Source organism: Gossypium hirsutum, chromosome A04 (genome assembly GCF_007990345.1).
Source record: "Gossypium hirsutum isolate 1008001.06 chromosome A04, Gossypium_hirsutum_v2.1, whole genome shotgun sequence".
NCBI classification, from domain to species: Eukaryota; Viridiplantae; Streptophyta; class Magnoliopsida; order Malvales; family Malvaceae; genus Gossypium; species Gossypium hirsutum.
Window position 1 is genome coordinate 39,786,816 of NC_053427.1, and position 23,379 is coordinate 39,810,194.

The 23,379-nt window shown below is 36.2% G+C and overlaps 2 protein-coding genes across 5 annotated transcripts; one reads left to right on the top strand and one right to left on the bottom strand.

Moving 5' to 3' along the window:
• Positions 1 to 976: 976 nt before the first annotated feature.
• On the top strand, positions 977 to 4,205 carry LOC107899034 (BTB/POZ domain-containing protein At3g05675). 2 transcript variants are annotated; one of them, XM_016824641.2, is made up of 3 exons: positions 1,039 to 1,323; positions 2,101 to 2,156; positions 2,573 to 4,205. In XM_016824641.2, the coding sequence occupies exon 3, from the start codon at positions 2,582 to 2,584 to the stop codon at positions 3,869 to 3,871; it is 1,290 nt and encodes a 429-aa protein (XP_016680130.1). In that variant the 5' UTR covers positions 1,039 to 1,323; positions 2,101 to 2,156; positions 2,573 to 2,581; the 3' UTR covers positions 3,872 to 4,205. The 2 variants fall into 2 exon arrangements, with proteins under 2 accessions (XP_016680123.1, XP_016680130.1); XM_016824634.2 differs by lacking the exon at positions 2,101 to 2,156 and having other exon boundaries at positions 977 to 1,323.
• A 777-nt stretch (positions 4,206 to 4,982) lies between these two features.
• On the bottom strand, positions 4,983 to 8,930 carry LOC107899052 (BEL1-like homeodomain protein 1). 3 transcript variants are annotated; one of them, XM_016824659.2, is made up of 7 exons: positions 8,510 to 8,930; positions 8,223 to 8,270; positions 7,823 to 7,921; positions 6,882 to 7,676; positions 6,209 to 6,591; positions 6,065 to 6,125; positions 4,983 to 5,981 (listed from the first exon to the last, which is right to left on the bottom strand). In XM_016824659.2, exons 4-7 carry the CDS (start codon positions 7,620 to 7,622, stop codon positions 5,205 to 5,207), a joined length of 1,962 nt encoding a protein of 653 aa, XP_016680148.1. In that variant the 5' UTR covers positions 7,623 to 7,676; positions 7,823 to 7,921; positions 8,223 to 8,270; positions 8,510 to 8,930; the 3' UTR covers positions 4,983 to 5,204. The 3 variants fall into 3 exon arrangements, with proteins under 3 accessions (XP_016680148.1, XP_016680157.1, XP_040967283.1); XM_016824668.2 differs by having other exon boundaries at positions 8,566 to 8,861; XM_041111349.1 differs by having other exon boundaries at positions 8,223 to 8,283; positions 8,566 to 8,827.
• Between the last annotated feature and the right edge of the window lie 14,449 nt (positions 8,931 to 23,379).

A 23,379-nucleotide genomic window follows, 5' to 3' on the forward strand; every position in this document is an offset into this window, starting at 1 on the left:
CTAAAAATCCACAATACTAAAGTATCCCTTCATTTATAATGTTAATTAGGGTTTTAAGTTATAAAAAAGACCCCTAATTGCCCCTGAAAATCTCAATCGACGTATGCAGGGATTTTAGGTTGAGTAGAAGTTGTGTTGCAACATTCGCCTCCTGTGTTGCAACATAGGTCGGTGTCGCGACCTGGGCATCAGTTTTGGCCTGGATATGCATCTTTAGCTCCTGATTGACCTATATAACCCTATACGTTATTTAGATATCTAAGATGTAATAAAAACTACAAAAAAGCATAACTTGCTCCTTCATGCGTGAAAATATAAATATATATTAAGATGATTTGATTCAACTATTAAATAAGCTAAAGTTATGTATAAAAAAAGATGTAAATAATAGTGTACTTCATGGCAGATTACTTCTCTAATGTGACATACATGTAGATTGTCAAGTAGATAACATGTAAACAATTAATTAATGTTTACAATTTAAAAAATTCAAAAAATATAAAAAATATTAAAATTTATAAAATTTATAGAAAAAGTATTTTTAAATTTTAAAAAATTTAATTAATTGCTAACAAAACATATATGTGGCAATCCATGTGTTTGCCATGTCATTAAAGTTAACAAACATTTAATTTTTTATCATTTTTTGGGTGATTTCACAAACAACGTAATTTTACAAGCTAAAAAAGATAAAAATTTTAAATGAAAAAGTAAAATAATTTTCTTTTTTGTAAAGTTGAAAGGCTTGTCTTTAATTAAAATACAAAATAGTTGACAAAATATTAACCCAATTTAAAGTGATGTTTTTAAAATTAGATTAATAGTCTGATAGATGAAATCACCTATTTTTCGTTTGATTCTTGATTGAGTTTTAAGTAAATAAATGATTCAAGTGATTCAATAGCGGAGTCAACCGATTTTTATATTTGATTTAAGTAGTTAATAAGTCAATTGATTTTTTCCCTAGCTCTAGGCTGATGTATATTGACTGCCGGTGCAACTGTATCAAATCGATCGTAAAAAAAAAAAATTGCATTTATTAAAAGCATGACAATTTTAGCGAAACTGGTTGGTGAGAAACAAGTGTCGAAAATGGAGCGAAGCCATGGCAGAACCCAACCCAAAATCTTTTGGAGTCCATTTGGGCCATTTGCTTCAGCCTTGAGGGATCTTCCCATACATCTGATCTCAATTCTCAACTCACTTCCAGTTTCCACCCTATCTAACTCGGTCACAGTTCAGAGTTCATAGTTGAGTCAGGGAAAGAACGACAGCGCTTTCTTCCTTCCCTACTGCTAATGCGACTTCAAACTAAAACACAGGGTATCGTTGCCTTTCAACTTCTTCTTTTCCATTTTCAATTGGGCCTCCTTCTGTTTTTCCCTTAAATTCTTTATTTATTGAACTTCTACCCATTTTAGATTAAGAATCCATATTTGTTTTTACCGTCTATATTTTTGGGTAAATTTGATCATCTTATTCCCTTTTTGGCTGGCTTTGTTTAAGAAATCAATTTGCAGATTTACAGTAGAATCTAGTTCTTGTTCTCTATCAAACTAGGATTGTTTGTTTTAAAATTTGATTTATTGATGGATAGAAGGAAATGAAGCAGTTTTTGGATTTTAAAAATGAGTGTTAAGATATGGGTCAAATACTCTTCCCACCTAATGTTGGGTATTTTGTTTTAGTGTTTCTGAAGATACTTAATTTCGGTGTAAAATGAAATTTCAGTTTGATTTGCAGAGTTACCCGTCCATTTTGTTAACTGGGGTGACTTGTGGTACTGTTGAATGTTTTATACTAACTTTCTTTAGTGCTTAGAGTTTACCTTTTAGCTCAAGTAACTAGTTTCATCTATACAAATTTGTCTTCTATTAAGTGTTGTGAGTTAATTATTTGAGCCTCTCGGTGATTAGCGATCATTTTGACGATATTAGATGCTTGTGCATACTTCAATCGTGATATATTATTTCTGATTAGAATAGCTCCTTAATGCACAATATTTTCTAAGGTTCTGTTTGTAGGAAATTTCTTAATTGTGTTTTTTGTAATTTTATTGTAGTATTTATATGTCTTTTAGATTATTGCTTATTTGTATAGGTGCATAATGCATCAAGTCACAGTTCTTAGTGCTCGATGTTTCGAAGGAGGCCCTTGTAAGTATTCCAACTGACATGTTTGACAATGTATTAATTTTTGGCCGCAATGTTGAATCTTTCCCATTATATTAAACCTAGTGAAGCTCAAAATGTTCTTCTCTGCATTCAATTGTTTTATATTTTCCGTATATGTGGGAACAATGTAGCACTTCAACCAAAATGTTGGTTGATTTTGGTTGGTACATTCATATCTCTTTGTATAGAATCCAATCCTAAGTTTATTCTAATGAACAACTTTAAATAGTTTGGTTATAGTACAACCACTAGAAACTGAAATCACAAATTAATATCATGCATTTGTAGTTGAACATTTTCTTGCTTTTATAATGTTTCTTTGACTTAATTATCACTATCATTCTTTTTCATCTTCTGTTTCTATCGTATCATGTAATACTATTTCCTCTTGCTTTAAGGAACATAAAATGGATGCTCCAAGCAAAATTGGTGATCGATCAACCAGTGATGTTGTTGTCAGGCTACGAACTCTAGAAGGGCGTGATGAGTGGATATATTGTCACTCTGACATCCTTGTAGAGAAGAGCAAATATTTTGCTGACCGCCTCTCTGACAATTGGCCAACATGTCAGATCCTAGACTCGCGCAACTGTGTTGAAGTATACTGCCAGGAATTAGACTTTGATCACCATGTCAATGTTCTACGCCTTTTCTACGTTGTTATAGATGGTTCAGTTGATGACTTGTGGAACGGTGTGAAAAATGCTCTTGGCATTCTCCAAGTAGGCATTCAACTCGGCTGCCCACAAATCGTAACTGCTTGTGTGAACTACTTGGAAGCTGTCCCTTGGGAAGAGTCTGAGGAGGAGGAGATTTTAAGAATCATACCTGGCATGGGTTCTGAAGTGGAGCCAATTCTTGCCCGTCTCCAACCAGTTAATCTATCAGCAATACGTGGGATATTTATCTCAACTCTTCGATTTGCGTTGTCATCGCCACCTTCTCTGATGAATGATCTTAAATCTTCGGCTCAAGAGCAGCTTGAGTACATGGTAACTGAAGATGACGATTCCCCTCTATTAATTGCTGATGATGATATCAAATCTGAGGTCAAAGATTGTGTTGGGAGACTATTTTCTAGATTTAACAATCTGCTAGAAGTGTATTTATGTGAGCCCGCTGAATCATTTGGTGAGGCAGAAAAGATGACATTATTTCAGTCCTATCTGGCAGACTTTTCATGGGCTTGTCAGCTGTTGTCAAAGTTGGAAATAATGAGGGTATTAGTTAACAGTTGGGTGGATGCATCCGATAAAATAGTGGCGATAATGCAATCAAGTCCCACAGTTGAAATGATTGGGATAAAGCTGAAGGTTGTTGAGGTTGTGGCGAAAGTTCTGGAATCAATCGGGTATGGCACTGTTATTCTGCCAACCACTAAACGGCTTCACATGGTGAAAATCTGGCTTCCATTTGTGCGGATTACAAAACCTTTGATTGATTCTGTTATGACTAGTGATGATGATTCTTTGGAATTTAAAATAGACGGTGAACTTTGGCAATCATTGGAATCAACATTTGTTTCCATAATTCTGGCGTTGCCATCTGTGAACCAAGCAGAGATTTTGACTGAATGGTTAGAAAATGAGCATATACGGTATCCTGATCTAACCGAGGCATTTGAGGTGTGGTGTTACAGGTCCAAGGTAGCTAACCGAAGGCTGGCATTGATAGAGGGTGGCCATTGTGCACTTTGAACCATTTTCTCTCGTATCATTTAGGCTCTGATTCAGTAACCATGCTCATCAAGCTTTTCCTTTTTTGTTTCGTTGTATATATATCAGGCTACAGTCAGGATTACAAAGGGATGTTATCATTAAATGAAGAGATGTCCGGCCGTCGCTGCTCTTTGTATGGTTTGAAATTGAAATTTTAGTGTTTGTAGATCATGTAATGCTAGATCCCCTCTGTAATTGTTTAAAGCAGGTGATTAATCTCTTAGAAAATTAATCATGTCCTGGACTCATGGAACCAGATTATCACTTGTTCTTTTGCAGGCTAACTTCAATTTTAAATGCTAAATTCATTCCATTGCAGCCTTCCCTTGAATCTTGAGAAATGGAGGCCTCCAAAATTCAAAGTATCATTCCATTGGAGATTGTATTATGAAAATGATAGGTAATATAATGTGATTATGGGATAGAATATATTTATCTACATGATTTGCTGCTGGGTTTTGTACGTAGATCTTTTAGTCATTTTCTAACTCGGTTAACAAACAGTTTTGAAGATATTATATATATATATTCAAGCAGAAAACAGAATGATTTTGAATCGATTTAATTAATGTTTAATCTTTGAAAGTAGAGATACTACTCTTCTTTCCCTTCATATATTAAGGCATAATCTTGTAAGTCCAACAACTTGATGGACTATTGCTGCAATTTTTGTCTCATGCTTGGTTACTTTATTTAACCATTATCCTTTCTTTCCTTCTTTTTCTAAGGTTGTCTTTGAGAGGAGGGTCGCTTATCCATTATTTTGTATTCTTTTGCATACTTTATCCATTATTTTGTAAAAGAAGTCACAGTTACAGATGATAGAATTTGGATGCCACCTGTTAAGGATAATTTGTAGAGTTAATTTTAATCATTTGAAGTGTTGATCTTAGTTGAATTCTGCTTTTGATGAGCTGACATCAAAGCTTTGAGCACCTTCATCAAGAATGTTGATGGTAACACTTTTGCTCCAAATAATTCAGTATAATTTTCGTCGTCCATTTCATGAAATACTTGATTCGCACCCAAATTGACTAAAATTTTAATGTCATTATTCCCAAATAAACTAATTTGATGATATCGATCCATCTAAACCAATCCCCAAAACTTATAAAATTAATATACAATCCTCTAAAATATATATGGCGAGATCCTGAAATGTTTGAAGGACTCAAATTGTGCTATGCAAAGTATAAAGCCTATACTAGGAGAAATTTCTTCTTTACACTATACCATGCATTTCCCTTGTTCCCTAATGGATAGAAATGAAAATAGTGAAAGATATATGTTTGTCTGGTTCGAATCACGTTCTTCAGGCGACGAAGTCAGGTAATAATTGGGCTACAAACCTTTTTCTGTTCTGAAGGTTGATGCTCTCATACGCAGCCGAAGAATGAGGTGTGGGAGGGTTTATGGCACCAAACTCATTTGGTTCATCAATGTCTAGCCTTCTCCCCATTTGCATTGTTTGGTTTGGGAGAAAGTTCTGATGGGTTCCAGATAAGGAAAGGTTTTCACAGTGCGGAAGACCGAGTGTGAGGGAAACACCATTACCAGGAAACCTAGGAGCGAACTGTTCTGCATCGAACCGTCCGATTTCTCCGATAGGATACTGCCCTAAACCTCCCATGAAATCGGTGTTGGTCCCCATGAATGAGTACCCATCTTTGCTGAACTTCATGGAAACGTCATTGCTTGCCTCACTTTGATTCATGTCCATGTTCATGGATGGGACACTAGTTGGGGACTGCAACAGTTCATTGCTCCTTGGTTTCTTTGGACTTCCTTGGGTGATCCCTTCTAATTCGGATGATCCAATGAGGGAGAAACGCGACTGCTGGTGTGCATTTCCTGCAAGGGGAGACGTTGAAGCAGTGGAAATGGACATTAATGAAACTTTCTGGTTCTCCCCAGGATTTTGGCAGCTTGGAGCTGTGGATTTGGATGCTGAATCTTCATGGTTTTCGGTCTTGCTTGTTTTGTCATCTGAAGTACCATTCTGTTCTTGCTCCTTGATTTCCTCTAAATACATCTCTTCCACCATTGGCTTCCATAGCCGAACTCGGGCATTTATGAACCAGTTAGACACCTGAATTATCACCAAAACAAACAAAATCCCTGAATTACATGTGCCACAATCGGGACAAGAGAGTCGCCAGACAAAGCCCATACCTGACTCCTAGTGAGCCCTGTTTGTTTTGCAAGCATGTGTTTGTCTGAATCTTTAGGATACCTGAAATGGGGATTAAGAAATTCGGATTGAAACTTTAAGGATGTTTCAAAAGCAGTATTGAGAAAATTTCAGAGATTACATACGGGTGAAGGAAGTGTTCGAAGAGCCAAGCTCGAAGAACAGAAACTGATCTTTCAGGCAATCCTCTTTGGGGTCTCCAAGCATTGTGCTGGATCATTCCCAACTGCTGAAGTGCCCTTTGCTGTCGAAGATGATGATCCACGAACTTAAGTCTGGATCCCTCGATTTTGGCTGCTCCGCCTACACCATCTTCTTCTTCCCCTAAACTCTTGTTGGCTGCTCGGATTTGGTCAGATATTGCATCTTTCAAACACCGAAATTGCTTTGAAATGGTCTTTAATGCAAGAGCTGTGTATGTTTTTGCAGACCCAATGCCAGCTGCTTGCTCAAATGAGGATGTTACAATCTGCATCTGATGATGGTATTGCCTATACCTTTGTTCCACCTGCCAAAAAAAAAAGAAAACCATTTGATATCAATACGTTGTGCTTAAGCAATAAGGTTAAGTTGGATGTCTAGAAGAAGTTTGGAATTCAAGAACCTGACTGACGTACTCTAATTGGTAAATTTCATTGATTTGAGGTCTAATAACAAACTAGAGCTTTCAATTAATTCAACAAAGAATCTTCAAGGATTGAAATCTAAAGAAATAAGACCTTAAAATACTAGACTTAAAACTTATGAACTTGCTTCTATCCCAGTTTTTTCCATATATATATGATCTAATTTCCATACCTCATCAAGCATGTTAATTAGCTTTGCTTTCTTCATCTGAATTTCCTGTTTCTCAGCCGTGGTCAGCTCTGCGGCGTGTTTCTCACCTGCCTCCCCACCACCAGAGCCATCCCCGGCCACCACCGACGACTCTCCCACAGCCTTACTACTGCTATTGCTATGATTATTTCCACCACCACCCTTCTTAGCCAATAATTCACTCTTTGTAATCCCAGTAGTGTTAACATTAACAACCTCATCAAGAAGCTCTTGAGCAGCCTTCAAGTATTTAGAGCTCAAAAACACACTTTGCACACCCGACACCCTATTGTGCACGCCTGAACCTGAAGAAGCCGACCCATCTGAAACTGCTTGAGCCTGCGATCCATAACCCGGCTGCTGCAGGGAAGAAAGGGTCAAAGAGAGTCCTTGTTGAGAGCGAGGAGTTTCACGCGCCGATCCGGAAGGGTCAATAGGGTTGTACAAGTTGTAATGGACGCGCTGGACGAGGCCATGCAAGGGGGAGATATCGTGTGAGGTAGGGCCTTGATTGGCGGCTGAGGTAGCGGGGAGGGGGATGCCGACGAGTTGCTGAGTTTGGGGCGGAGAGAGGGAGTTAGGGTTGAAGAAAAGGAGGTTGTTGGCCGGAGGTGGTGGAGGGGTATCGGAATACTGAACATAGGCAGGGTTCATAAGTACAAGGGTTTGAAGGCCGTCAGTACTTGCTTGGATTTCAGGGTTCCCATGAAAGTACGTCGACATCGGATGTTGTTTTCTTTGCTTAATTCTATTGTTGTTTTCTATGCTTTCACTTCACTGAAAAGATCAAAGAAACACCAAATTTATTATTATTATTATTATTATTTATTATTATTATTATTATACTACTTTCATAATCACAAGCACTAGAAAAGGGAAAAAAAATTCATCCATAACATCAATAAAGTCTAAACATGTTTTACCTTATTCTCCACAATAAATCCGCAGACTTTAAATTAACCCATTCCAGAACTTTCTGGGAAAAATGGGGTATTGATGATCTTGGGATGATCAAGTGGATCCTGAGAATTCAGTGGAAAGGAAAGGAGTGATAATCCTCCACAATTAATACACGTATATAAGTAAATATGATTGGCTGGCTCGTCAAGGTTTGGGAACAAGTCTAGAGCTTGAAGACATGGGAATAGTAGGAGGAGAAGATGAAGAAAAGGATGGGGGTGAGGGAAGGAAAAAAGGGAGTATAGGGGAGAAAGTTTTAGTGTTTATATAAAGATAAGAGAGAGAAGGCTGAAATACAGAGATTGAAACAGAGAGAGAGAGAGGGAGAGAATTGATTATAGTAACAGTTAATAAGATTGGTACCTGGTGTGATGGTAATTTGAGTATACACGTGCTTCATCATCATCTTCACTGCAAAATAGAACTTTAAAAAATAATTAAAATTTTGACAAGTAAAAGCTAATATTGCTAAAATACCATATAATTTAAATAAACAGAAAGAGATATGATGTATCTATCTCTGGAATTTATGATTCTTTTTAATGATCTATCAGTAAGTTAGTCCTTTATTGTCAGACTCAATATCTCTGCAACTCCCCCCCAATTGAAACTGGAAAAAGAAAAAGGTATCAGAGCGATTAATGGGTGACCTTCAATTACTCTTCTTCACCTTTCTCTTTAATGGGTTTTTAATTAGGTGAAGTACCTGCAATACAACAAAACAAAGGGAACTTGTGTAATTTGACCCTCCCTTTTCATAAACTATACAAACCAACCTTTCTTTTATTTTTTCTTCTTCTGTGAAACAAAAAAAAAAGTGTGAGATATGATATGTGTATATATCAAGCTGTTTTCATAAATAATAATTGACACAAGATTTGAAAAAAAGTCTCCTTTCACAATGTAAGCTTAATTAAAATAAAAATAAAAAAGAAAATTATGGTAATCATAATAATAATTCAAGAAAAAGAAGAGAAGATGATGATGATGATGAGAGAGGGTAGAACAGGGTCCTACTCCTCAATTCATACATTAAATATCTCTTTGTCTTTTTTCGTTTTTCACTTTATTTTTTTTCTCTCTCTTTTTACATAATTTTGGGGCTAATATTTTTGTGGTTGGATGCCAGTGTTTGAAGATAAAGCAATTAAATTGCCAAGGAACACAGAACCAACCGCCATAACACCTACTTTAATGCTTCAAAAAATGAAATAAATACTAGTAGAGTACATATATACACTTCATAATTTAATTTCTATTTTTTTACAAATTTAAAGAATACCCATTGTTTATCTGCATGAGAATTTTGAATTCAATATATATATATATGAAATCTACCAAAAAGTAAACTGTTTTGATCTGTGAAACAAAACAAAAAAAACAGTGGGGTCCTAATCAAATGCATGAATGTGTGAATTTGAATCAAGTGCTCCCTAACTGTGTAGGGCCAAATTGAGTTTCCCTCATCCATCCCTAACCCTTCACCAAAACTGTACTACAGAATTACATAAAACAAGAAATCTACTACTAAATTTACACTTTCTGACTTTAAACTTCTTTATTTCTCTCCCAAATTTTGAATTTTTTAATATACTCCTAAAAACCAAATAAATTTTAAAAAAAAATCAAGGTGACTGACAGACAGTAATTGGTATATATAATTAAAAGGAAAAGAATACGTTGACCAGAGAAAAAAAAAAGTGAAATGCAACAAGACATTGGATACTCCTGGATAAATTTAGCTTTTAAAGTTTTTTTTATATGTTATTTTGATCTTTTATTTTTGAAATTTAGTTAAATTATTTTTTTATTAAAAAATTTACTGAATTATTAAAATATTAATTGTATTGATGTGACAATTCATTTAAAATTTTATCTATAAAATGAATAAAACTTTTAAAAACTTTTTTAGATTTTGTTGATTTTTTAAATATTTAAATATTTTTATTTTTTAAAATATTTATGATTTATAAAATGGATTGACACATTAGTAGTTACATTAATACCGTTAAAATTTTAACAGTTCAATAATTTTTTTGTCCAAAAATAAATAATTTAATTAAATTTTAAAAATTAAAGGTTAAATTGATAAAAGAAAAAAAGAATAATAGTGAAAAGAAATAAAAGTTAAAGAGTAAATTAACTTTTATGCCCATTTTAATTGTATTTAAGCTTTTATATTAATTATATAATATTGAATTAATTAACTCTTTGAACAACAAAGAGACATTGCAATCACCATCACAGTAACACATTCTCTGATCAAATTAAAGTCATCTTAATTATTAATAATAAGCTAGAGTTCCTAGGATTCTCACCCCCAATGAAAAACTTTTCACTTTTAATTGTCAGCTCAGGTAGTGAAAGATCATTAACTTTAACATTCACTGCCATAAAAAGTAAGCTCATCAATTGAAAACTCACCTGAAAGAGAACCCATATCTTATGTGGTCAGTCAACTATAAAACTACTTCCCTCAATTTTCTCATTGGCTTAAAAGAGTTACAACTTTCTATACTTTGTTTTTTCAAAAAAAGAAAATACAGTGTGAAATTCATGTTTTTTTTTACTGCCCGCTGTACTTAAACGAGAAATTCATGCAGTACAATTTTGAGAAGTCTCCTTTCATCCAATTCTGGGGGTAAGTGTACAATCATGTTCTTGCCTTTAGAACAACGTCAAATTTAGTGCATGTGGAATTAAATACTGGTTCAGAGTTGGAATTCAGGAGTTGTATTATCAATTCTTTTATCATTGGAAGTTTATGCATTCTGCCTTTTTTTTTTCTATCGTTTTTAAGTAAGATCTACTTATCACCTCAAAACTAAACTTATTTTGAGTGAAATTTTTTATTGTACCTTCCAAAAAGTGAAATTTGCTTCTTTTGGCAGTTCAAAAATATTTAAAAGATCACTAATAGTCTCATTTATTTAATTTTCTTTAAATATCAATTAAAGATATATGATAATTTTTTTAACTTTGTTTTTAATTTTTTTAAAAAAATTAACAATTTATCAAATAATTATTGTTAAGGGATTGTTAAATCACTTTTTTTTTTATAACTAAAGGAGGAGAATATAATTGCTTAGAATCGAAGTCAAACTCTCATGCCTACAACTTATTACTCCTACCGCTAAATCAAAAGATTATTGGCTTAAATCACTTTTTAAAAACTCATATTCCAACATATTTAAAATTCAAATTAACTACATTTGCAACTCATTCTATATTAAAAATCTCATTATTCTCAAAAGTCTCAAAACTTAACTAAAACTTTGATCATTTAACCTATTTTCAAGCGCAGCTACTTGCCCAAGCTCAAAGTTTTAATTAAATTTTGAGAAAATTTAGATAAAAATATTAGACTTGTTTAAAATATAATTTAATTTGTGCTCTAGTATTCAGACCCAACTCATTTTGAAATATGATATTATACTATATTATTTTTATATATTATGCATTTATATCATATAAAAATTAAATTTTTAATAATATAATATGTAAATATTAAAATATATATTAAATTATTCATATTTAAAATTTTAATGAATTTATAAATGAATGGTGAATTATACTAATATCATAAATTATATATATAAGCCAGTCTGCCCTGGCCTATGTTGACCCAATTTTCTTTTAATTTCTCTGACAGATTTTTTTGGTTGTTATTTTCCATCTTCTTCAACTTATTCTTTTAAAAAAAAGTTTGGTAGCACTTCAAAGTTAAGTCGCTATTAGCTCCATTTATATATTAAAAGTAAAGAGAACTTAAAAATCTTTACTTTTCAAGATACTTAATTAAATAATTTATTTAATTGAGTATGGGTTTGTCTATCATAGTACATCGTCGTACGGATAGGCTTCCTTGATGGAACCTATGGGACTGCAAACACATGAAAGTGGTGTACATCACATCACATCAAACAAACCTCCCCCTAAAATCTATGCCTTTTCTTGATCGAATATTCATTCTTTTTTCTTTTTTTCTCTTTGGATAAAAACGTTTTCTCAGTATATTTTTCTATGATGATGCGAAGCTTACATGAGAGGCATGAAATTCAAATGGTTGTCTTTTTGTTATGGTTTACATATATAATTTTATTTTGTTAGAGTTATAAAACTCAAATTCTTATTAAATAATATAAAAAATTATTTATAAGTTAAATTAAATAAAATATATATATTTTAAATATTTAGTATTTATTGGTATAATATATTTATTATTTATTAGCATAATTTATTTGACTTAAGAATTTAACATGTAAACAAACACTTTTACAACCTTAAAAAACACACCAATCAAAAGATTAGAACTCATAACACATTTTTGGAGAATTTTATGTTTACGTTTTGAAGATTCTTTGTTTTTGGGTTTCGGGATTTAGTTTTTATCTCTATCTTTTGTACTCTTTGTTCTTTTGTCATAATAGTAAAATTATATTTGCCAGTGGTTTTTTATCATCTTTGGAGAGATTTTTCCACGTTAAATTTGTGTATTCAATTTCTTGATTTCTTCCACTATTTTTTACTTATTCGTTGCTTAATCGAGTCTATCCCTAACAAGTGGTATCAAAGCTAATTTAATTTTTTGTAGATCAGCTCGTTTAGAGATGGCAAAAACAAGGTTTTACATTAAGAAGTTTGATAGTGTCGTAAATTGAAATTTGTGACAAGTTCTGATGATGACAATTCTAGTTCAAACCGACTTGAAAAAGGTTGTTACCGAGAAAAAGCCTAAGAATCTAAATTAGACAGAATGAGAACAACTTGATGAAAATGCACTGTCTGCAAGCCAGTTGTGCCTCGCTAATAGGGTATTGTAGGAGGTATTAATGGAAAAGGTTAGAAATTCTTTATACGATTAAGTCTCTAGCTAAATGTTAAGTGTTGAAACAACGTCTATTTACGTTTCGCATAAACAAAGGTGAGCTTCTTAGAGATCAAAAAGCCAATTTATTACTCTTTTGAATGATTTAAAGAATGTTGAGGTTAAGATTGACGATAAAGATCAGGCTATGCTATTATTGTACTCTTTACCCTCTTCATACAAGTTTTTCAAGGAAACTCTGATTAATGGCAGAGACAAACTCTCGTTCAAGGATGTGAAAGGTCATTTGTTAAGTAAAGACAAACTTGATAAAGAGTTTGGTTCGGATAGCAAGGCAGATAGCCGAGCTTCCATGGTAGCACCAAAGAAGTGAAACAAAATGTGTCGCTATTGTAAGAAGTTAGGTCACGTCAAAGTAGATTGTTATAAACTACGAAATAAAAGGGTTGCTGAGATTAACAAGGAAGATGTAGTTGGTGCTAATTTGGCCGATAAAAGTGGGGATAATTTCTTGCTAGTGTCAATGAGTGATAGCTTTGAGCTTACGCCTAGTGGATTCTAGATTCGGGATGTTCTTTCCATATGTGTCCCAACAAAGAGTGCTTCTCCATATAAAATTCGGTTGAAGATGGATGTAACAGCCCTATTTTAGCTAAATCGGAACAGTGATTTTGAAACCATAAATTTAATGTTGAAAAATTACTTTAATATTATTTTCAGTATTTATAGCATGTTATTTGATATGTGTGAAAATTTCATGAGTTAATTTTATCGATTGGTTGGTTAATTTGATAAAAAGGACTAAATAGTGTAAAATGAAAAAGTGTTGTTCTTTTAGAAAAAGGTGTCTAATAGCCGTGGTTTGTAATAGCCCGATTTTGGATCTAGTTGAAACAGTGGTTTCAGGACCACAAATCTGACCCAGAAAAATTTATTTTTTATTATATTTTTATTGTCTACAGTTTTACAAAATGATTCTGTGAAAATTTCGGTAAAAATTTTTGACATTTAGGCTCCCAATTTGGTCAAAAGGACTAAATTGTAAAAAGTGCAAGACTTGAGTTCTATAAGCTAGAGGTGTCCAATTGCTATGAAATTTTAAATTAGAGGTCTTTAAATAGTAATTAGACCATTGGTTAAGTTTTTGGATAAAAATGGACATGGTTAGGTATGTTTCTAAAGTTTTTCATTAACGGTATTTTAGTAATTTGGTAATTAAATGAATTAAAAAGCCAAATTAAAAGCCAATTTTTATCCATCTTCCTCCCATGGCTGAATTTTACAAGAAGAATCCATGACTAAGGTTTTTCAAGCTTCCAAGCTCGATTGTGAGTTCGTTCTAGCCTCGTTTTTAATGATCTTTATGTTTTTGAAATCCTTATAACATGATCTATCTATTTCCACCACTAATTTAAGACGTAATCAAAGTATAAAATTTTACCAATGATGGATATTTGTGTATTTTGATGTTTAATGGTAGAAAATGTATGTTTGATGTATGATAAACGACTTTTGCTAAGTGATTTTCAATAAAAATGCCTAAAAGGACTTATTTGTTAAAGTTACAAAATAAGAAGTAAAAGTGTGATTTAATGAAAAATGTGGGCTTCTATAAGCATGTATAAAGTTTGGCTAGGCATGGGTATTGAAAGAATTGAGTACATCTCATTTTACGAGCCTAGGGACTAAAATGTAAAAATGTGAAACTTTAGGGGTAAAAATATAATTTTTTCATAATGTGATTTTAGGCTGATTTGAATAGCATAATTATTAAATAAGTTAAATGTGATATTATAGATCAAGAAAAATGAGGTTCGAAATTAGAATGGGGGAAAAACGAGTATTTGACGGTTAGGTCCTTTTCGTCATTTTTATGCCGAGGCAAGTTCGTATGTTTAATAAGCATTAAATTATATATGATTAAATGCTGAATTGATATAATTGTGGTAAATGCTATATTATTAAAATGAAATGTGAATGTTATTGAGTATGATACTATTGAAGTGACCGATATAGATTCGATACAGTGAAAGTCCCAGTTGAACCTTGAGAATAGATAGGATACAAATGTCATGACATTAGGGGTTACTGAGATTATGTGTAAGACCATATCTGGGATATGACATCAATATGAGACTTTGTAACGCCCCAATTTCGGGATTTTCGGGATTTCTATGATTTTTGATGAATTTTAGAATTGCTGTGTTTTGACTGTATAAAGTAGGTCTGAGTATGTTAGTGGGCCTTTAGAAGGCCCAAAATTAAATTTAACCAGAGGCAATTTCAGAATTTTCAATTTTAGGGAGAGAGGGTTCTAGCGTTATGGGCTTTTAAAATAAAGGCGGTAGAATAGCCACAAGAAGATCTGTGGTAAAGTGGCATGTGACGCCACATAGGTGCTAGGGGAGTGGCGTGTGGGTGTTTAGGGGGAGCCAAGGTTCAAGTCGCAAGGTAAGTTAATTAGGGTATTTATTTTTTTGTGATTGGAACATAGGTGGAACTCTATTAGGAAGAGTTTGAGCTGTTTAGGAGATTGGGTAAGGGAGAGATAAGGGAGGAAATTTAGGAGCTGATCAAGGAGCTTGGTGTTGGCCGAATGTTGGACTCTTGAGGAGCAAGAGTTGGTCGGCCAAGGGTCTCTAGTATAGGCAAATTCGGCTAGGTCTCTGAAGTAGCAATTTCAGCATAAGGGAAGTTTTGTGCCGTTTCTTTGTAGCTTTTCCTTTGGGTTTCGGTTTAGTCTTCTTTTGGGCTTGCCGAAAAAAGGTATTGTGCTTAGGGTTTTTCTCTTTTCCCTTCCATTTTTCTAGTATCTGAAACTTGGAACACCTCATAACTCCCTGTGCCGTTTTACCTTGCCATAATCGAATACTACTTTCCCTTCTCACCTTTTTTTCTTTCATCTTTTCCTTTTCCCCATAGCCAAACCTATACTCTCCTCTCTTTTTTCTCTTTCATCATTTTCTTTTCTCCATTGTTCCTCAGTTGGCCGAATCTACCATCCCTTTCCTTCTCTTCTTCTCTTCATTTATTCCCCTCACATCTAGGAGGCCGAATCTTACTATAGTCGAACCTCTTTCCCTTTTTTCTTTAAAAAGCCTAAACCTTTATACCTGTGGTATAGGAAGCCGAATCTTTGGCTACTTGAACCGGTTTCTTCTCATAACTACGGTAGATCGGGATTAATATCATAGATAGGAACACTCTTTTGGGCAGAACAACGATTGGTAAGTATTCGAACAACTTTCGTTAGTTACTTATGCTTTAAGGAAAAGCCGAAACCCCTTAAGGGTGGCTAATGTTTGGACTAAGGGCATATTGGCCTCTTTCTTTTGGTTTTGTGTGCACCAGTGTGGACAAGGGGACGTACAGCAAAAGACTTTGAAGGCTAACACGGTTGGATATCTAGATCTAGTCCATATTTCGGTAGAAAGGTAAGAACTTTAGGGACTAAGGCAATGTTGGCCGAATATGGTAAGGAGATTAGTAAGTATTTTGTTTTGATATGTAGTCTGACGTATTAGTAACTCGATTGTAGGCAACTCGTGTGTGGATCTCGCCAACGTATCGTTACAGATCAGGTGTGTTAACGACACCCACTTATAGACTAGATCGGCAAAAGCCGAAAAGCTGAAATGCCGAAAAACGGGCATTTTGTGAACTTGCGAGCGTGCGAGCGCTCGTGAGATAGTTGTTTGTTAATCCTGGTAATCTCAAGCGGTAAGATTGCAGAGTCCGCAATTTCGTACACTTTGGTATACTTGGGCTTAACGAGCCAAAATTGGGTTAATGGGCCAACAGGCCCAATTCGGTAAAAACACTCGGTAAGTATTTCTGTTAATACGTTAATGGCTGTAATATGCATGAAAACCCTAAAATATTAAATTTACTAAAATACCCCTAAGTATGAAAATTACCATTATACCCTTAGGTGCAAAGTGACCGTTATACCCCTAGGGTTAATTTTGATTGAAATGCATGATATTTCGATTCTGTATGTTGTATGCCATGACATGTATATCTATTGCATGGGATATGGGTTATATTGATGGAGGAAGCGTTCTGGTGGCTATGCCACAAATATCTGTTCTGGTGGCTCTGCCACAATATCTGTTCTGGCACCCATGCTACAAAATCTGTGGTGTGTAGCGGATGGGTGGGTCGAGTTGTCTCCCCACATGGTGTAAGATTGGTACGGGGGTGTATACGGATGGATATGGGTTGGGTTTTCTGCATACATGATATATCTGTTCTATAGTTGTTTTGGGCCTATGGGCTTCATTCTGAATTCTGTATAGGGCTAAGGCCCAACTTAATCTGTTTCTGTGGTTTGATCTGATTTGGACTATGGTTGGGTTGTTTTACACACTGAGTTTTCCAAACTCACCCCTTAATTTCATCCATGTAGGAAATCCCCAACCATAGTGGACTTGGAGCTGTGAGGGATTCAGAGTGGCCACATGTTCTGCAAATTCAGTTTTCTTCATGTATTTTGATCAACATTTACTTACTTTAATTATTTTGGGTTTTAAGTTATAATAAGGCCGCTCGTAAGTTTTACGGTTTTATTAATTGTTTTATTTATACTCAAAAATTAACAAACGATTTCAAAACACAACGAGCGTAACAAATGGATAACCTAAAGACTTAATTAATCAGTATTTTTTTTCTTAGTCAACAAGTAACCATTGTTTTACAAAATCACCCTGATTAAACAAAGAACACAATCAACCGTAAGTCAATGTGACACGTCAGACTTGGTCGTAACGTCTGGGCTAGGTTTGGGGTGTTACATTTAGTGGTATCAGAGCCTGGGTTACAACAACTCAGTTGTGGAATGGGTCTAAAAAAAACAAACAAACAAAAATTTTCTTTCTACAATAAATGATTTCAAAGATTGCAAATCCAGTTTTCTAAAATTTGGATTCTGAGAAGGTGACACACCGAATCTCCAGCCTAAGTCTGTAAGTATCATTCTGAATTTTTCTAAATGTTTCTGAATTATCAACTATATGCCTGTACTGAAACCCTATTATGATACTCTAGTTAGGGTGATTCTAAAACTGTAGGAATTTTGAAAAGTAGATTGAGACTGTAGCTAGGCTATGATTCCGTGAAAAAAAAACTCTGAATTACTGTCTGTTCATAAAACATCTGTAATAAACACTGAACTGATGCATAAAATTCGTAAACAGATAATACGATATGAGACGAGAGCAGCTCATGGAAGAGGCCGTGGACGTGGCCGAGGTAGTGCACGGGCTGGATCTTCATCTTCAGAACATATGCCAGCGGCAGATGCACCGGCACCACCGGCAACAGAAGTGGAGTCTCATGATCGAGGTACCGGGGATGACGCTCTATCTCAAGCAATGCTTCGTGTTCTAAAAAGGGTTACCGGGGTAAGTACGAGTAACAGAATTCAAGGATCTATTTTTGAGTGACTCCAGGCTAATGGAGCAGAGATCTTTAGGGGCGTATCTGGTGTAGCCCCGAATGTGGCTGAATATTGGTTAGAGGCCACGAAACGGATTATGGATGATTTGGACTGTTCCGTAGAGCAGAAGCTGAAGCGAGCCATATCATTGCTACGAGATGAGGCTTATCAGTGGTGGCTCACTGTGAGAGATGGGACCCCAGCTGACAGGGTGACTTGGGAGCTGTTTAAGACGACCTTAAAGGGAAAATATGTTGGGGCGAGTTATGGGGACGCCCGCAGGAAAGAATTTCTGAATCTGGTTCAAGAGGGTAAGATAGTTACTGAGTATAAGGCTGAGTTTCTGAGGCTGAGCCGGTACGCTATTGGGATAGTCGCTACAGAGTATGAACGTAGTGTACGCTTTAAGGATGGTCTTAGAGATGAACTTCGGGTGCTGATTGCTCCGCATAGGGAGTGTGACTTTGCTGCTTTGGTGGAGAAAGCTAAGATAGCCGAGGAGGTGAAGCGTACTGAAAGACAGAATCGTGAGAAGGATCAGAACCGTTTTCGGAGGGATTCAGGACCTTCGGGTGGTGCAAATAGGAATGTTAAAAGAGCAATAGTGGAAGAGCCAGCTCGAGCAGTTCCGATGAATGTTGTTAGACCACAAGTTTGTGGGGACTATGGTAAGGTACATCTGGGCGAGTGTAGGAGACGTTCTGGTGCTTGTTTCTGGTGCAGATCTATGGAGCATAAAGTCAAGGGCTGTCTTCAGAAAACAGATCAGGTTATAGTTACAGAACAGAGGGTTGCTCAACTAGTGAGAGGTGGACCACAACCACCGAGAGGACGTAGACAAGGTAGGGGCGGTAATGGAAATGGTCGGGGTCGAGGAGCACTTGGCAGAGGTGTCGAAAATGCTGAGGCTCGTCAGCTAGCGTTGGTGTATGCAGCTCATCGTCGAGAGGAGGGTGATGCACCCGACGTCATAACTGGTACGTTCTTGATTTCTAGCATGCCGTACACTGTTTTGATAGATATTGGATCTACTCATTCGTATGTTGCATGTGCCATATCTGGGTCGTTGGGTGTGCACTCTGAGGAGATTGTGAGTGGGGTATCGGTATTAAGTCCTTTGGGCCACTTGGTTGGGGTAGACAAACTGTATATAAACGTGCCTTCAGAAACTCAAGGTAAGATTTTCTCTGGAGACTTGATGGAGTTACCGTTCGGAGAATTCGACTTCATTCTGGAAATGGGGATTATTTGTCCAATGTGGTGTCAGCATTGAGAGCCGAGAAGTGGATTCGTAAGGGTTGTGAAACTTATTTGGCATTTGTAAGTCAGTCGGAGACTGAGGGTCTAATGGTGGATAAGGTTAGAATCTTTAAGGAATTCCAAGATGTTTTTCCAGAGGAGCTCCTAGGATTGCCTCCGAACCGAGAAGTCGAGTTTGGAATCGACTTGTTGCCTGAATAGCACCAGTGTCCATCGCACCATACAGGATGGCACCGAAGGAGTTAGTGGAGCTGAAAGCATATATTAAAGAGTTGTTGGATAGAGGCTTTATTAGGCCGAGTGTGTCTCCGTGGGGAGCACCGGTGTTGTTTGTGAAAAAGAAGGATGGGACGATGCAGACGTGCATCGATTATCGGCAGTTGAACAAACTGACGATTAAGAATAAGTACCCTCTGCCAAGAATCGACGATATGTTTGACCAACTTAGAGGAGCTTCGGTATTCTCCAATATCAATTTTCGACTTGGATATCATCGGTTAAGCGTCAAGGAGGTAGATATTCATAAGACGGCATTCAGGACTCGGTATAGTCATTACGAGTTTCTGGTTATGCCATTTGGACTGACGAACGCTCCTACAGCATTCATGGATTTGATGAATCATGTATTCCAACCATTTGTGGATTGATTCGTAGTTGTTTTTATTGACGATATTCTGGTATATTCTGAAACTGAAGAGAAGCATGTTGAGCATCTCCGCATTGTGCTGCAAGTGTTGAGGGAGAAGGAACTTTATGCAAAATTCAGTAAGTGTGAATTCTAGTTGAGGGAGGTAACCTTTTTAGGTCATGCTGTCTCTGTTGAGGGGATCAAGGTGGACCCTCGACAGATTGAAGCGATTCTGGAGTGGAAGCCACCTAGTTCGGTGTCAGAAATTCAGAGTTTCCTGGGTTTGGCAGGGTACTACAGAAGGTTTGTAGAAGGTTTTTCTGTGTTGGCAACACCATTGACAAAGCTTATAAAGAAAGGAGCACCGTTTGTTTGGACTGAGAAACAGCAGGAAGCTTTTGAGAAATTGAAGAAAGTTCTAACCGAGGCACCTGTATTAATTCAGCCGGAGTCTGGAAAGGATTTTATCGTGTACAGTGACGCATCACATGTGGGTTTGGGCTGTGTGTTGATGCAAGAGGGTAAGGTGGTTGCTTATGCATCGCGACAGCTTAAGCCTCGCGAAGTGTGTCTCCGTGGGGAGCACCAGTGTTGTTTGTGAGGAAGAAGGATGCATCCATGCGCATGTGCATTAATTATCGTCAATTGAACAAGCTGACTATCAAGAATAAGTACCCTTTACCGCGGATAGATGATCTATTTGACTAGCTGCGAGGAGTTACAGTTTTCTCTGAGATAGATCTTCGGTCTGGGTATTTTCAGCTAAAGGTTAAAGAGGTGAACGTGTATAAGACTACTTTTAGAACTCGTTATGGTCATTACGAGTTCTTGGTGATGCCGTTTGGGTTGACGAATGCACCAGTGGCTTTCATGGATCTAATGAACCGAGTATTCGTATCTTATTTTGATCGGTTCGTAGTTGTGTTTATGGACGACATCTTGGTGTATTTAAGAACCGAAGAGGAGCATGATGCACATCTTCGTATTGTTTTGGAAGTTCTGAGGGAAAAACAACTTTATGCAAAGTTCAGTAAGTATGAATTCTGGCTGCAGGAAGTGACATTTCTAGGACATGTAGTATCGACAGAGGGAATTAAGGTGGATCCTCGAAAAATTGAAGCTGTAGTGGATTGCAAACCACCAAAGGTGGTATTTGATATTTGAAGCTTTCTAGGTCTGGCTGGGTATTACAGACGTTTTGTTGAAGGATTTTCATTGATTGTTGCACCTCTGACTAAGTTACTACGTAGAGGGGTACCGTTTAATTAGACTGATAAGTAGCAAGAGAGTTTTGAGAAACTGAAGGATGTTTTGCCTAGGGCCCCTGTTTTGATACAGCCAGAGTTTGGGAAGGAATTTACTGTTTACAGTGATGCATTGCACATTGGCTTAGGTTGTGTGTTGATGCAAGAGGGTAAGGTTGTTTCTTATTCGTCTCGTCAGCTCAAGCCTTACGAGACAAATTACCCCACTCATGATTTGGAATTAGTTGCGGTGGTGTTTGCACTAAAGATTTGGAGACATTACTTATATAGTGAAAAGACGATTATTTACACAGATAATAAAAGCCTCAAATATCTTCTTACTTAAAAGGAGTTGAATCTTAGGCAACAAAGGTGGATAGGGTTGCTTAAGGACTATGATTGTTCAATTGAGCATCACTTGGTAAACTAATGTAGTAACTGACGCACTGAGTCGTAGGGTTGTATCTGTTTGAGAGCAATGTTTACTCGTCTCAGCTTGTTCGATGATGGTAGTTGTTAGTTGAACTGCAAGTGAGACGACTTTGTTGGTCAATTAAGAGAATAGTTGCTAGATGAATCGTTAGCTTTCTTTTTTACAAGTTAGAATGATGAGACACCGAATTTGGGCTAAATGAGAAGGAGTATTATGCTTCCGCAGAAGAGTATGTATATAGAGGGATTCTGATCTGAGGTAGTCTATACTGGAAGAGGTGCATAGAAGTCCATATGCTATGCATCTTGGCGGAAACAAGTTATATTGAGATCTTCGTGAGCTGTACTGGTGGCCAGGGTTGAAATGCAAAGTTACTGAGTATGTGAGTAAGTGCCCGACATGCCAGCAAGTTAAGGCTGAGCATCAATTACCTTCTAGGTTACAACAACCAGTTAAATTCCACTCTGGAAGTGGGAGAGGGTAACCATGGATTTTGTGAGTGGGCTACCCTTGAAGCCGATAAGAAGGATTCGATATGGGTGATTGTGGGCCGATTGACTAAATCGCCATTTTATATCGGTCTGACGGATTATTCGTTACAGAAATTGGCCAAGTTATATGTGGCTGAAATTGTGAGACTGCATGGTGTACCGGTGTGACAGCCAAATTGACCTAGTCGGGAAGTGGTTTCGGGACCGCTAAACCGAGTCACCGAAAGGTTTGAATGTGATGTTTATTGTCTAGAATATGTAATCATGAATGTGTGAAAATTTCAAGCTTCGATTTAGTCGATTGCATGTGAATTTAGTCAATAGGACTTATATGAGAAAATTTTAAAATGTGATAGGTCAATGCATGAGGACCTATTAGTGCATGTGGAAGAAAAGGGGACTTGCGTGTCAAATTCCCCCTCCCTAATATGTAGTGGCCGGCCATGCTATGGGTGGAAACATGTCACCAACATGTTGTGTTAGTGATGTATGGTAAGGAAAATAAAATAATAAGCATGATAATTAAATAATGAAAGGAAGGGTGATGAAAAAAAAAAGAAAAAAAAATAATAATGGTCTCATGCATACACCCCATTGCCGTGAGCTAAAGGAAGGAAAAGAAAGGTTTTGTTCATCCTTTTTCAACCTCTTTTGACCGAAAATCCTAAGGAAGAGGATTAGGAGGAAGTTTGGCCATGCATGTAACTAGATTGAGGTATGTTTAATGTTATTCTTTGAGATTCATGTATATTTTAAGTTGTAAGTTCAAAATCTACCTAGCCATGGTTCAAACTTTGTTAAATGATGGAGATGACATTCGGCATGAATGTTACGTTCTTGGTTGGTATTTGATGTCTTTGGTGATGAGGTAAGGAGATGGTTGACTTTGGGTGTTTAATAAAAGGGTTTGGATGTGAGAGTGTGTGAGAAGTAGAAATGAGGAGTCTTAGCACTCATGAAGGTTCGGCCATGGTAGTTTGAGGATTAGAGATTTTATTTCTTGTTAAAAATTTGATGAATCCTAGTGTGTGAAGTGTTTGAACCAACTAAGGATTAATAGATGCATGGGTACAAAGTAGGAAGAATCGGCTACTATGGTTGACACCAATGCCGAATGTAAAGATGTTATAGTAAATAATGTATGTGATTTGAGTTGATAATGTGAAAAAGGATAATTAGATGTAAAATGTATAAATAGA

Excerpts from the sequence above, each read along its gene's own strand:
- LOC107899052 (XM_016824659.2), bottom strand. The coding sequence starts at position 7,622 with ATGTCGACGTACTTTCATGGGAACCCTGAAATCCAAGCAAGTACTGAC. Across the intron at positions 6,126-6,208 it reads TTCGAACACTTCCTTCACCC|GTATCCTAAAGATTCAGACA; the intron begins GTATGTAATCTC and ends TCCCCATTTCAG. Across the intron at positions 5,982-6,064 it reads CAGGGCTCACTAGGAGTCAG|GTGTCTAACTGGTTCATAAA; the intron begins GTATGGGCTTTG and ends GTGATAATTCAG.
- LOC107899034 (XM_016824634.2), top strand. The coding sequence starts at position 2,582 with ATGGATGCTCCAAGCAAAATTGGTGATCGATCAACCAGTGATGTTGTT.